Genomic DNA, 16,052 nt, shown 5'->3' on the forward strand with positions numbered 1-16,052 from the left:
CTTTAGTAGATTCACATTTTAGGAATATTCCACTTGATTCTGCTGGGAGTAGTCCCAGCCTGCCCACAGGAAATATTCAGAGTGGTTGATGCTATGATTAATCTACTACTGGAGGTTAGAAACTTACCTGTTATCAGTGGTGGAGAGAAGGGAGCTACTCATCTGTAACTTTAGTTTCCTACTGTTTGCATCTTTCATAGATTCACACACTTTAAATATACCCTGTCTTTAGGTTTTAAATATTCTCGGCCAGAAGATGAAAAATATTAAAAGCATGCACATTTATGAAAGCTCCAATGCTGGAAGCTCATGTGATTGTCATAATATTCTAGGATGCACCCATGGTTCTGTATTGTGGAGATCCAAGTAGATATCTCCTGCCTTACACATTCGAGTGGAGAAATGTGTGTTGATGTAAATGCCCCACCTAAACACGCCAGTAAATGGGGCAGTCAAGGTGCAGGAATAGCTGGTATTAATCTAGTTTAGTCCCCCATGAACCCACAACTCTACATAATAGTAGCAGACTCACCATGAAATAATGGGTAAGGAGGTGTGTGTGTAACCCTGAGGCCAAATGGGAGGGCCTCAAACAGAAGCCAAAGGAAGAAGAAGTTGGAAAATTGCTGATTCGCGAAGTCTAGGAAAAAACTAGGCCAAGGGTGTGAGTTCATAGTTAGGACATATTCCTTATTGACAGAACTCAGGTCCCCTTTCCTTCCAATAACACCTGACTATATCTTCATCTCTGCCTATAGGGTCTTTGTTAGAGAAAGTGCACTACGTACTCTTCATAGCCATACATTCCTTTTTTATTCTTCCTCCTCAGTCTTTTCAAGTGGTGGCATCTCATTCTCTGTTGTGAAGGACATCTCGTCTGGATAAGGTGGGCACTCGTCCTCGGGCACGCCTGCCCCCTCGCTATCTTGGTGCACTGTAGCCTCAGCGGAGCCTTTGCCCGAGCCAAGGGAATCCTGGTCATAGTTGTGGAAACTGTTGCGGACCTTCATGATGTAGTGACTCAGCACGTTGGACCCGTCTTTAGGGTTACTGGACAAGGTGCCGTTGGACACACTGCGCCGCAGGAGCTTGACATCAGACTGCAGGCGAATGACATTTTTGTTCAGCTCTGTGATTCGGTTTCCAAGATCTGTTGGCAAAGAGAAGTTGAAAGAAGTCAAACATTAGTGTAGAAACTCACCCGGAGAACTCCTAGGAATTATGCCTTGTTATCTGGGGAGGGAAACGGTGTACCGGCAACCCCGTTCCTGACCCACTTCTATTTTACACTGTACTATCTTTTTGATTTCCAATATATGTCCCACTTTTTATGCTAGATACTGTTGAAAAGTTTGGAGAGTCTTTGGTTAACTTTCGGTTTAAAGTATTTTGGAAGTGTCTTCGCCTGTGAACGGCCACAAACTTGGAAGTTTATGGTTGTTGCTCAACTTTTCCACGTTGACCCCCTTTGAAACAACTACATACCCTCAAAAAAACTGCTGGAAATCCTGTGTGAGAAAATCTCACTTATGAGTGAAAATCCTACAATTCCTGTTTCTCTTGCTCCAGAATAGGATCTCGCCCCCCCCCAGTGTCGTTAGTTGCAACTGTACGTTTCACGGGGGAGCTCAAATAGCTTTGTGGATTGGACCCCCCCATCCCTTTTGATTACTTTAAATATCCATTCCATCCCTATCTACTTACTTGTGTTAACAGTGGATGAATGGTGCATTTTATCCCACTTCTTGCTCCATTTACACTTGGGGCCGTATTATGTACTGGGCGCATTATTCATGTTTGCCCTACGGCACACTTTTAAACAGATGTGAAGGCGCAAACATGAACAGTGCGTCCGGTTACAATAAATGCGTTGCCCCTGGGGCAGCTGTGAATTTGGGGATGCCCTGGGGACGGTGTAGACAGTGAACTACAGACCGCCTGGTTTAATCAGCTGCTCTACGCTTCCCTGTGCAGGTAACGCCCACCTGCACTTTGAAGAAGGGCCAGAGATCCCCCTGCAGGCGGGTGCAGTGAGTAACTCTCTTTAGTAGCCTAACCACAGAAGATGCTTGAGTAATGTAAGATAAGCATATCACTATTAGCCTTAACTTTAGGAACAATTGGAATTAAGAATATTCATTTTGCAATCACCCTATATTGAAGGTCCATACATTACATGCAGTACAGTGGTTCCCCGCTGCATGATGAGTACATCCAATCGATTAGTTGGCTTTGGGAGTAGGTTCCACACTGCTGTCCAGACTTACCTTTCCTCTTGCTCTCCTCGAACTCACGCCTGGCGGTGTCTATGTATCTCTGCACCAGGGCTTTTATGACTTGCAGCCGATAGGTCGCCCGGCTCTCCCCAGCATTGTCTCCCATGTGCCTGTTTGACTGAATGATCATGGCCAACATTGCATTACTCATAAGCAAGCACATTAGTGGTACATTAAACATCTGTATCAGCAGGTGCATCCTAAAATCTGCAACACTGAGTAAAGCCTTCTCTAACAACTGCTCATCCCTGTCTCAATTTGCAAATAGCGAAGTGGGGGCAGAGCAGCACTAAACCGAGGAAGAGGGAGGGATCAACCTTCATAAGATCTAAATAACTTAGGGCCAGATGTAGCAAAGGTTTTTACCCATTCTGTGTCAATGTGAAAAAGTGTTTGTACATATGGCCCTTAATCATTTAAAGGCCCTGTGGATCCTGGCTGGGAGCCTGCCAGGCGAGTGGAGGGTTTAGCTCACCTGGCAAAGAGCCACAAGAAGGCTTTTGGATTCCTTTACAGGAGCCACTATTGCACTACAATGTGTTATGCACACTCTGCAAAGTTTTTTGTGTTCTGAGAACAAATAGCCAATGTAGGAGTTTGTTTTCAGAACAAAACAATGGTCCTGAGCTTGGGGGACATTGTGTGACTTTCCCTCTCTGGGAGAGCCCTGACTTGAGTGATTGTCACCCTCTCCTGGTTATACCACACAGGGGGACCAAAAGCAGACCTGAAAAACATACTCAACCAGCCCTGCTCCCTTCCTCTCTTTATTCTCTCTCTTTTCATCCATTGATTCTCTCTCTTCTTTTCTCTTCCTCTGATTACTTGCTCCCTCTCCCCCTCTTTCTCACTCTCTCTTGAAGCATAGTGATATGCCTGCTGCAATTAATCCCCAGGACCTGGGGAAAGCGACAGAGGTACTAACAGCGACCCTGGGCGATCAAAATGGGCCTTCAGTGGCTCCAGCCTGTCAGGGAAATGCTTGGTGGAATAAAAGGCCAGTTCAGCCCTGTTGGTTGTCAAGTCAGACATTCACGCCAGAGGAAACAGCTCAGAATCCACAAGTGTACGCCCAACACTTGCCCCGACTATGGCCAGAGCGGGGAAGCAGTGACTTCGGCAGGGTAAGATCACTGCCAATTAACAGCGGTTCTCCCGCTCCGCCAAACTCTAAATAACCCCTTAAGCCTTAGAAGGCTACTAGTTAAGAGCCAGAAAGAAGATGTTGAACAGGGAACACAGCGTAGAAAAAGCCATGCTCTAAAAGGGAAAGTTGAGAAAACAGAGTTCAATTATGAGTCTGAGCTGACATATATAATTGTATCTAACTTTTCCTGAAATATAATGAGCAAGAGTGTCAAATGTTTCAGGGTTTTGGATAAATTTACATGCAAGAACTCAAATGGGAATCATTTACATGGTCAATGGTTTTCCTGACAATCTGTCATGGATTCTTCAGAAGAGGAGGGAACTGGAAGGTGGCACCACCACAGTTTCCTTACATTCCCTCAGTTGTTTTCTAACTTGTGTTGCTATTCTAAGACTCTCACATAGAGCTTAGTTTACCAAGTTTTTCTGTGAGTAGGTGTGTCTTACCTCAAACTTGGGTATGACTTACCAGTGAATTCACAGGTGTAAAATATACATACACAAGGTTCTATTCACAAAGCTTTTTTTCATGAGTAGGGATTTCTCCCACTTTCACTTTATTAGTAATTCACACCTATAAAGACGCTTAAGGGTAAGCTGTAGTTCTGGCTAGGACTATCCATTTCATACCTTAAGATATTGAGACTCGCTGAATCTTACATGCAGGATACTTGAGAAGGAGTCTCCATTGTGAGGTCATGAACGAGTCGCATCATGAAATTGCAAATGAGTCTCCCTCATAAAGTCATACATGAGTCTAAATTATGAGGTCAAGAAAGAGTCGTCATCATGAGGAGTAAAATGACTCTCTATTTTTAGGTCACGCACTAGACACCATCATGCAGCCATTAACGAGTCTCCATCATGAGGTCAGGAAGAATCCTGCATCAAGAGTCAAAAACGAGTCTCCATCATGAGGTCAGGAAGAATCCTGCATCAAGAGTCAAAAACGAGTCTCCATCATGAGGTCAGGAAAGATCCTGCATCGTGAGATCAGAAAGGAGCTTCCATCATGAGGTCATGAACAAGTCTCAAACATGGCACCATAATTACTTATGTCAGTGAGAGGCTGACGAATGCTCATGCTACAAATATTGCTATGTCCGTGCGCTTCAAGCAAGAATGTCACAGAGACACTGAGGTCTCTAACAACAAAGCCACCATCACTCTCAGGCGCGATTAATGCAAACATCACAAAAGTGACAGACAAAAACTTACAATAGATGAGATCGGTGGATAGTCTTGTTTCTTCTTTGGGTTGTAGCAACAAATAAATCGAAAGATACCTCTGAAAAAAATAAACCAAGACTATTTGACTATACTTCATTATCTGAGCTGAGCTGAGCTGGGAGATCGCCCCTCCCATGGGGCGATGGGGTGGTATTGGTTTCATTGTGCTTTTTAAAGTTTACAAATTGCCTAAATCAGAATCCCCTTCTATGAGGCGCTCTATTCAAAGGTCTGACCTACTGTTGTGTGCAATATGGACTTCCTTTTCCGTCTAAAACTGTCTTGCTCTTCTGCATTGATACAGAATTTCCTTTCTCTCCCCTTGGCATTTCCAGTAATGCATGTATGTTGTACTCCAGCCTAATGAAACATTCCCACTAACTGCAAAGAAAGACATATACTCAAGTGACCACAAAGAGATGTTCATAAGTTACTGCTGAATAGTTCCCACAGTGGAATGGTAGAGTGTTTCCCTGTTCCAAATCCTACCAACTTTCTGTGGTCAGAGAGAGATAAGACTTTTGAGGTTTTTGTGCAAGATATAATTTGTTAACAGGTACAATCTACACCTTTCACAAAAGCAGATGACTAAAAATGACTTTAGCTAAAAAAGCTGTAGTCTACCTCCTAAATGAACATGGTTGGTAGGCATGCATACCTTCCAGCCTGGGTGGGTTTCATATAGTAATTGGGTTCCACCAGCCACTGATCTCTGAACACTGATCTTGTCGCAAAATATCGTCTCTTCAATTTTTTTAAGAATGCTAATGTCATCCCCTATTAACTACTTCTTGTATTCTGAAAACATACTCTTTTTCCAGTTATATGTCGTTTTTTGGAAATGATTTGTTGTCTCCACATATCCGCTGGTCACTTTCAGTAAATTCATTAAATGCATTCCCACAAGATTGGTGTTTGTTTCAATATTCTGAATTAATCCAAATGCAACTTCTTTTTTCTTAGTAAACCCTAAACCCTAATTGTGTCTCGAAATGTTGGCTTGCCATTTTCTGAAAATACACTGACATTGTTCCCAAATATCATTGAGCCTGTTTATGTAAACAAACTATGAACAACTTCAGAAATCAGATTTTCCTGTTTACATTAATATATATTTTGTTCTATATTATCAGACTGATATTCTCCTGAAATACCTTCAGTATCTACTGCACCACCTGGACACATACTGACATTACCATGTATACGCCTATGTTACTTCACACATGCCCATTAACACAGCTATGTACAGATGTAGTGATCATATGCCCCTAAGACTTTAGTATAAAAATAATTACACTCTTGTTTCCATTTCATTTCACTTGGTTGTCCACAGAGCTACTGCACCAACACCAAGGAATATAGGGACTGATTTTCAAGCCTCTTACACCTCCATAGCGTAATTATTTTGACACTACGACGGCACAGAACAGTTCCCCCCGCGTATTTGCAGACTGGTGCAATACGACCATTGCACCAGTTTGTAAACCCTTCTGCCATATTATACCTGAGCCAGGTATATTGTATGCAAGGGAAGCGTTCTCTTGCAAGGAGGCCCTTAGAAATGGTGCAGTGAAATCTACAAGCTTTCACTGCATCATTCTAGTGTCATGTTTTAACGCCTCCACAGGTCATGCGTCAAAGTGACGCTGTGCTTTGTTCTATGGGCCTCCCTGCACTTTGCTGTACTAGCGTCAACATTTCTGATGACTAACATCAGCATTTTAGACGCTAGTCCAGCAAAGCGCCACAACTGAGTCAGAAATAGTGACGAAGCTGTGCTAACAAATGCCATGGTGCGCTGTATTGTAAATACAGCACTACCATGGTGTCATTAGGAGGAGCCCAGGGTGGCGCAAATAAGGCCCATATTTTCTCCCTTCGCATCGGGCCCACTCACCATAGAATGTGGCTTAGGAGCACACCACATGGAGATTGCTTACCATCTCTGTCTTGTAGTATAGCACTTTATATTAAGCGCCATCAGTCGGTCCCCTGCTCACTATCCTGAGCTGGCTGAGCTGTCTTTGGTGGTATCACGGCAGAGACCTGAAGGCAGAGCTCTGAAGTCAAATACAGAATGGCACAGCTGGCGCTAAGGCCGCCTGCCTCCACAATTCCTCCTCTACTGCATAACAAATGTTTATCTTGGCCTTCCTATAACCTATGAAATACAATTCTCCTACAATTGTCATAGGTCTCAAGTTTTTGGTGATACACATTTTGTTTAAACTAACATGATATTCTTTATAAAGGTCGACCATTTCCTGCTTTAAATCATAGCTCCATTCGGGCTGTAGAACTGTGACCCAGGGAAGGTTGTGCAGGTACCACTGGAAGAGGTTTTGATCTAGTAACATAGTTTTTGCACACCAAGAGACAAAGAAAGCCCAGGAAGAAAATAAAGACAAGAGTGAAATGAAAGCAGACTCACCTGATCAGATAGAACAGCGATTTGGGAGTAGGGATAATGTTAAAGGGCACTGGTAAAGTGAGGCCTTCACGGAAGTAGGAAAGGTACAACTTGGATCTAGCAAATTTCCATTCCACATCAGCATCATCCTGAAAACACATCAAGGGTGCATCAGTGTTGTAGGCCTAATAACACGCTAAGAACTGCTACCACAGGCTTGCAAGCAAACAAATGCTATTTGAGGTCTGGAGAAAGGCATATTCTATGGACAATGTATGTAACGCAGAATACATTGTAGCAGTAAGACTGGTGACAGCAGGTGAAGAAGTCACAGTTCAGAACTGTTTGCCTCAGTCCATTTCATCCTATTAGTATTATCATTGATTCTAACTAGATAAATAGCTGCTTGAAACACATGACCACAATATAAGAAGAGCGGTTGTCTCAACATAATGTCCTAATAATGTCTTTGAGGAAAGATCTCCATTGGTAGAAGAATGCGGGTGAAGCAAAATTACGTCACAACAGTATGCAGAGAAGAATCTTCAAATGGAAGAATTTTTTAAAATCACCCCTAGTAATATATGTTCAAATTGAAAGTATAAGCGCATGCCCATTACGAGCGGCTAGAGGTTCGCCAGTCGAATTCACCGCATAGCTCACTTATTCTTTACCTGAAATCAGAAAACCCTATACCCCGCCAATTCCTGCAAGAACCCCGCAAGAACCCTACTTAAATTTTCCCATCTGGCCCAGAGCAGTTCAGTGGATTAGAAGTGTGACAAGGTCAGAGGGGCCCAAGTATAACCCACCACTCAGAAAGTGACATCTGAGCCCTAGGCCAGCACTGGTAATCCTCACACGGTGGGACTCAAACACCTACATGGCTAGCTCAAAGGCAGGTTAGGTTACTACATGAGGCCTCAGTATTTGAGATGCCCAGCTCCATGATAGGCCTCACCAAGAAGAAATGGGAAGGAGACAGGGGGGTTGAAGCTGATTAGATGGTGATATCAGGTGTTTCCATGATATAAGAAAAACTAACTAGAATGCTCCACTCAGTGAGAAGAAGCTCCATGGGGTGCACACCAATCTCACTGAAGAGTGATGCACACCTTTCTTGAGGGCTAGTTTCCTAGCAGGTGCAGTCACTTTGGAAGTAGGAGGCTAGCTAGAGCCAGCCAATAACTTTTACTTCTCTCTTGGAGTCTGCAGAAATAGCTATCTAAATTCATTATATTGTAATGCCTCTTCTATCAGAAAGGAAAATCTCACTGTCACTGTTAAAATTTCAAAGTGGCAATGCCACCTTATGATTTCAAGTAATTTGATTGTTTCTAGATATTTATTCTTCACTATTGCACATATACATATACTAACATAATGTTCTGAACATAAACCGTGTAACTTTAAATGTGTAACATATCAGTAATACAAATTTGCATTCACTAAGCAAAGATGAAGAAGAAGGACAAGAAAATGGCCAAAATTATGAAATTAACAGGAAATGAGATATAAAGAAAACAAGTAAAAGAAAGAAAAATAGAAAGAGAATAAGGAAAAAAACATAGGGGAAAGATCATGAAAAGCAAAAAAAAGATGAGAAGAGACAGAAAAAAAGGAACCAAAAAAGTAAATGTAAGTAATTAAAAGGTTGGAAATAAAATTAAGAAAAAATGGAGAATTAAAAAAACTTAGTTCAAGGGAAAAAGAACTATGAAGGAAAGAAAAATAAAATACAATAAAACAAATGCAACACAAAAGCAAGAAGAAGAATGGACATTACACAGGGGTAACATAAAACAAGCAAAGAATAAAGAGGGAAGTAAAGAAATCTGAGAAATACATATTGCAGGATTTGTTTTATAAATCTCAGACCTGTGGGACTTGGATGGTACCTCAGCTACAGTGTATAAATGCCACTCTTAACCACACAAAAACATAGGCAAATAAGTGATGAGGCACAGAAAGAGGTTGTCATGACATTACATACTAAGAAATAAGAGATACAGAGTAGCACTGTTGAAGCCTAAAAACATTTGAATAACTATTGAAATCTCATCAACCGACCTCGATCTTCTGGAAGGAGTTAGTGATCATAGCGATCAGCATGTTGAGTAAGACGATGACCATGACAATGGTGAAGAGCCCGTACAGGACCCGGCCGGTAAACTCTGCAACCATGAAGTGGTTCATGTCCACGGTGGTCCGTTCCACCATCTGAAACATGGTCCAAAACAGGAACTGGAATGTCTCATTGAAGCTGGTGAAGACCAAGAGAAATGGTAGGAAATGAGAAGTGGAATCTGAGCAATCATCTCCTTTACACCCCATTTCCTCTGGTGGCAGTGTGCATTCTGACATGGCAATGGGGCTTTACATACTGGAGGCAACGTGGAAACTGCCATGACAGTGGTGGATTAGATACTTAGGAAATGCGCATTTTATCACAGAAATGTGTGCTATCAATTCTGGTGTTACATGCATATTGAACTATGGAAAAGGTGTTTTACATACTGGGTAAAATGCGAGTACAAACTTTCATGCAAATGTGGGCACTGGCATGGCAATCTGTACTTTACATACTGAGAAGCAACATGGATGCTAACATGCAATGACTCTTTTTTAAGCTTTAGAATATTTAGGTGTTACATGTTAGCCACAGGTATCTATAACCTGAGGGATAATTTCACTGTCTCAAGAAAAAAGAACTTTAGGAGAACGCCAAGTGTTAAAGTTAACCTGCAACAGCGCCAGCACCATGAGTGGTACCTTCGAAGAACGAGCATCCCCCTAGCACAATGCACAGGTTGACCTACTTGAGCATCAGTGGTCACCCCTCACACTAGGTACTTGATCAGTGCCCTGATGTCTTTTGGGTACATGTAATTAACAACATTTAGTTACCTATTTATTAAACATACTTTGGTATAGGATGACAGCACCTAATGTACAAAAGCAGTGACCATAGTGAAGTTATATTTTCTGTTATAGACACTGAGATGTTGTTTTGACTGACAGAAGAACACTGATGGTGGTATTGATATTGACATGTAATTTACAGTGGACATTTGCCCCACTAAGGCACAATGTATCAGGTCCCCACTGCTCCCACTCTGCCACAAATATTTACCTCTTTACATCTAGTGGTTTGTATCTCACGCACAGTTTTCTTATAGGCACAAAATAAGTTTCAGGGAAATATGTTTCCTGAAAGCTATGGAAGGCCCTGGATTATTGAAGCATTTCAACCGGTCACCTTAAGCACCCATTGTTTACGAGCCAGTGTATGTGGATAGCTGATCACCAAAATGCATAATTTTCCTAATTTCCTCTAAATGTATCTTGTGGAACAGGCCCTCCTAACCCCTTTGGTGAAGGTCATTTGATTGGCTGTTGTAATATGGGTGCTGGTATCACAAAATGTCCCAGATTCTTTTGGTTTCCACATGCCCACGGCCTTAAACCAAATATTAAAGAAACAAAGCAGTCATTCCGCACTCCAGTATCAGAAATATAGTTATTCTCCAGGCTAGAGCAGGCAAATTTGCTACATGTGGATTCACAACCCACCCTCCACTCCTTGCACACCACAGGAACAAGACACTGTGCTAACATCATCCCAGCTCTGATCACACTGCATTGAGTTGTGTTTAATGCCTTTTTAAATTACAATACACCTGACAAAAGCTGACCATGTAAAGGAGCATCTATCCGATGGACAAATAAATTATCCCAGGAGTCATCACAGGTTCTAGAGGTATTTTATGGGTAGCTAACTTATCCACTGTGTCCTCTGTCCTGCTGACAAGCCTTTTCTTGTGCGATGCACCATCTTCGGGCTTCATGATTTGGTATCAGTTCCTATCCATCTGGCAGACAAACCAGGCCTTTAATGTGCCCCCCTATGATTTTTTTGCATTGACAATCTCCTTTCCCTGCAGTATGCCCTGTCACTATACACTGATACCTGCTCTGCACCGTCTCAGTACTGGAAACAACTTTTGGAAGAAATTGTAGTCATATTCTTGCCAATTCTCATTATGCATCGGCACTTGATTTTTGAGATGTTGTCAGAGATACAATGATTTGGTCATTGTGGCTGATAATAATGTGTCACCCTGAAAAACCTTGGTACGTATAGACTTGCACCTCCCTGCACTGTGGTTGTTTTGAGGAGCGTAGCTGTGCAAACTGAAGACTATATGCAAGGAAATAGAGTGTTTCTGCACAAGAGTTATGACTCAGAGCTCACAAGTAAAAGTTGCTCAGAGAGATTTTAATGATGTTGTTCACGCAGAACATCTCGGGATTCCTACTTTGAACCTGCAACACTTCTAGTATTGCTAAAGAACTGCTTCTGATTGCAGAGTACCTTGCTGATCCTGTAGGTAACCAAAACCAAGTTCCTTTGATATGTTCAGCTCTCTTACCGCTTCTTTTCCAAGATTTATACCACTGTGTAGTCTTACACCTCTACCATTCAGGATGGTGCAACAATTAGCCCTGGAGGTATCTCCCTTTGGTCACCATCTTCCTGCCTTTGCGAGTCTGTCATGGGAGTCCATCTCCAACAGTATGATGGTGCTCAAAACTGTTTTTTCCCTAGATCCATGACCAGCATCCCTGGGGAAAAAATTGGCAAATCTCAAAGCTCCTAATTTGTGTTGTAGCCCAAATGTGCCTTCTTTCAGCTTCAATCTCCTGTAGGTTCAAAAAGGTGAGGCGTCTCAGTACTATTAAAATTCTGTCCTATGTCCTTACTGTCTACCACTGCTGAAGTAATGGAAAAGGAATCAATACAGAGTGCCTTGAATTCTCTCATGTTTTGGACCGACTAAAACATTCTTCCATCCACTTCTTGATACTAAGCCAGTACTGGTTGCTAACTTGATGACCTTGAAAGAATTCTGGATTTGGGTGAATTTGTGGCCCTGATCATTTTCGATCTGCTGGACAGGTTTAACACAATTGTTATATTTTTAGGCTACATTATCAAAAGTACAATGGGGGAGCAACAGGAGTGTCTGTATTCTTTTATTGCACCCTGGGGCACTTTGATAGTACAGAAAGGAGCACAGAATCTTGTGCAGCCTCTTCTGTAATAGAGATTGCACTTGTGCTATACGATTGCCGGGACAATCTCAAGGGGGTGTTCCCTTAGTTGCATGGAGGTGTGCCCCATGAAAATGATGCAATCCTTTGCCTTTGCAACCAAGCCATATTAGGGACCTAGGTGCAGAGACAAGGAGCTAGTCAGGAGGCGAATTGACTGGGCCTCACACGGAGATAGCACAGTCAGTGCACACCAAGAGCACCCCTGGGAAGAGGGACAAGGGTGTACAGGGACCCCAGACATCCATCTTCAGAAGGGTGCAGTCACTCACTGCACCTACCTGGTGGTCTGTCTGTAACCTGGATGTCATTGAGGAGAACCACCGATCCCAGCACCCACCCAAGCCCAACTTGCCATTTCCTTTTGATAAGGTAGACAGGCTTGGGTGGGCATATGATGCTACTGGTGTAAAGCACTAGGGGCTGTGCAAATAGCACATTAGGGGATCTGCCAACTGCTTTTAGGAAAAGAGGGAATCCTGCCTAGAATAGCAGAATCTAACATATTCATGCACATGAGCTGGGGGCTCTGGCTTAAGCCCTGTGGAAAGAGACACAATATTTTCATTTATTTGTTCACTTATTTTACTATCTAAGACAAGTCCCAAAGAGTAAATAGTTTTCAGTGTTTCATTTAACATTTTTCAACCATCTTTTCAAGTAGTAGTAGGTAGTTGGCACTGGGCAATCAGTTTTGGGATCCCAGACGACAGACGAGATAGTGACATAAAGATGCAGCTGGAGAAGATAATGCAATAGGGAGCTTCCATACACGCACATCTTCTAGTTAGAGGAGACTCATGTGTTTGCAATGGAGAGAGGGGTTATGTGGGAACAGAAAACCTCTCTTGGAAGGGAATTTCAGAATAGGAGATGATGCTGTCTTACGTTTGTGGCATTCTTAGCAGACCAGGAGAATGATTTGGTAGCACTTAACATTGAATGATGGAGCTGTATACATAGCTTTCTGTTACTCAGTGGATGCAGCTCTCATATGAAAATGAGAAACCTCGACAGAGGCAGGGAAGGGTTATTTTATGCTGTTTACTTAACTAAATTGTTGGTTTGGTGGCCTCAAGTAGCTGTCAAGGTGTTGCAGTGTTTGGCCATCACAAAGGAGAAAGATCTACCTCGTACACAAGCGTGCTGGCTAAAACTTAGGCATCCACAAGAGCAGCAGGGAAGGATCTGACTTTTCAGGAGGGAGCGTAGGGAATAAACTGCTTCAGAAGGTAGACCAAACCAGAGTTATACACTGGTAGATACATCAGATATTTAAAATTATGGATTTAGCCATTGGCAGAGCCTTAATAGTGTGAGTAGTTATAGTAGTGTAGTGATGAAAATTCAGAATATGCATGGCAGCCAAATTATGTATAATCTGTAACAATGAGAGCAGGCATTTTAGAAACTTAGATACAGGGAATTATTACCATAGTCCAGACATGGAGAGATATCACCTTACAATGAAGGGGAACAATTGGAATTATTTTCTGAGTCGCTTTTAATAGCCGACAACAGGTAGACATGACCTTATTTTCTCGAAGGTCTGGGAGAGTGATGTATCAACCTAAGGGCTCTCTCGAAGTGTGTTCGGGTTCTAAAGCAAAGGCTACCACACAAGAAGCCGACTCATACTTTCCCAGCTTGTCCGAGGTCGTGTAGTTCACGTAGATGTTGTTGATGCCACACAGGAAGGCGGTGAGGATGATCATCAGGATGAAGATGAACCTGGTTAAGGAGAAAGGAAACCATCAGTCACTTCAGAGTCAATTCTAAAGCTGGCGCAGGAAATCAACAGTGGATGAAAAGGACAATTGAGCAGATGGTCAGTAGAAGGCAAAAATTGAACAACTGATGCCACACAATCCTGGATGCAGATACCAAATGGAGCAGGGCAACAGTAAATACATGGCAACAGGATGGCTGAGCTGGGGCGGTTGTAGCAGCCAAAACATTCTCAAAGGCCTTGCTAGAAAGGTTATTTTTTACAATTAACAATTGAGTATTTAGTAATCACAGTACAGAATATAATCGAAGTGTCGGATCTATGAAGCCTTCATGATGAGACAGTCTCAGAATTGGGAAAAGTTACAACATTTCTTCCAGCGTAACAGTAAACTGTAATGCACAGTTGTCAATTGCCATAGCCGTGTTGTGGAGGTGAGACCATGATTGCCATTTCACCAAAGTTGCAAAAAGGACCTTGTCCATCATTTCAATTTTGTACAACGACACTAAAAACATATCAAGGGACAACAAAGAAAGTTTCAGTAGCAGACCACCTTGCGGATTGGACAAAGTTTCTCAGTTCTTAAGCTTTAGATCAGGAGTCCTAGGGTTTATTGCCTCACACATCCAACATTTTATAAGAATATAGTTATGCATGGAAGATTGTTGACTACAAAGTAGGAAAATCTCTGCTCCTGAAAATCTTCAGAATGCAGCTGCTGTACATGCTTCCATTTTATTTTTTGTTTATTTTTAGAAATTGAGTCTTTAGTTGGCAGAGGTTTGTGCCCTGTCCAAGTAGGAACCACAATCCTAGTCAGGGTAAGTCAGATACATACTTTAAATTAACCTGTGCTCACCCCCTTGTAGCTTGGCACAGAGCCGGCAGGCTTAACTTAAGAGGCAATGAGTAAAGTATTTGTGCAACACACACACACAGTAACACAATAAAAACACTACAAAAAGACTTCATACAAGAATAGAGTACATTTATTGGAGTAAAACAAGACCAAAATAACAAAAATCCAATCCGTAGAAGTCAAATTATGATTTTTTTAAGATTATACTAAAAATAGTGCTTACAAGTCACTAGCGGTCAAAAGGTTACTTGAGGTCGCCAGGGACCAGAGCAAATCCAAAATTCAGGCAGACCGTAATGGAGGGCAGGCCGGCTACAGAACTGAAGAAGGGTCCACTGAAGAAGTACCTTGTATGAAGCAAGCATTGACGTTAAGTAAATGAGGAGGCGATGCAGTGATATTTTCCATGCAGTCGGGTCCAGCGTCAGCATCAAGCTCCGTAGAGAAGAATGCAATGGGTCATTGTCAAGCCATACAGAGCATTGTCATTGGGCCACGCAGGCTATGAATCTGCTATTGTCAAACAGCCTCTGCGCTGGCATTGAAGGACTGATGAGCTGGTTCCTCAAGCAAGGATAGGACTCACAGGTGGCAGAGCCCAGCAGCACCAGAAGAGTTGCAGGCAGTCTTTGATGTCCCTGAGATTGCAGAAGAACAGGGGGCAAGACAGCAGGCCCTTGAAGTCACTCTGGGTCCAGCCTATATCCTCAGCAGGGCCCAAATCAGCAGGCAGCAGGGCAGCTCCGCAAGGCAGAGATGCAGTTCCTTAGAACAGTCAGTCCAGGCAAAGTGCCAATCCTTACAGCATAGCACTCGTTTACTCCAGCAGAGTTTTCTCCAGGTCCAGTACTATACTGATTTGGTAGGGTCAGAGCCCCTGTACTTACACCTGAATGTGCCTTTGAAGTGGGGGTGACTTCAAAGAAGGGTCTTTGAAATGCACAAAGATCCTTTATTCCGAGCCCTGGCTCCAGACAACCAATAGGGGCTAATCAGCCCTTTGTGTGAGGACAGGCACTTCCCTATTGGAGTGTGAGTGTCAGCTCCCCTCCACCCTTCCTGCCCAGGAAAGCCCATCAGAATGCAGATGAACCCTCTGTTACACCCACCCTTCTTGTGCTTGTGGCTGTCTAGGAGGAATGCACAAAGTGTAGCTGCCACCTACCCCACGTGTGAATTAGTGACAGGCTGCAAGGCACATAGAGCACTAAGAGCAGAGAAATACCCACTTTCTGAAAGAGGAATTTCTAAAATAGTAATGTTAAATCTAGACTTACCACT

At 42.7% G+C, this 16,052-nt stretch overlaps 1 protein-coding gene across 1 annotated transcript in view; it reads right to left on the minus strand.

Moving 5' to 3' along the window:
* Positions 1-496: 496 nt before the first annotated feature.
* XNDC1N (XRCC1 N-terminal domain containing 1, N-terminal like) overlaps positions 497-16,052 on the minus strand; it is a 305,166-nt gene continuing 289,610 nt past the window's right edge. The window contains exons 21-26 of the mRNA XM_069203429.1: positions 13,819-13,911; positions 9,136-9,328; positions 7,087-7,214; positions 4,644-4,713; positions 2,268-2,394; positions 497-1,150 (exon numbers count right to left, since the gene is read on the minus strand). Of these exons, the coding sequence (XP_069059530.1) occupies positions 813-1,150; positions 2,268-2,394; positions 4,644-4,713; positions 7,087-7,214; positions 9,136-9,328; positions 13,819-13,911 (949 nt within the window). The 3' untranslated portion in view covers positions 497-812. The remainder of the gene's footprint in view (positions 1,151-2,267; positions 2,395-4,643; positions 4,714-7,086; positions 7,215-9,135; positions 9,329-13,818; positions 13,912-16,052) is intronic.

The sequence above is a fragment of the Pleurodeles waltl genome, chromosome 8, assembly GCF_031143425.1.
Source record: "Pleurodeles waltl isolate 20211129_DDA chromosome 8, aPleWal1.hap1.20221129, whole genome shotgun sequence".
Taxonomy (NCBI): domain Eukaryota; kingdom Metazoa; phylum Chordata; class Amphibia; order Caudata; family Salamandridae; genus Pleurodeles; species Pleurodeles waltl.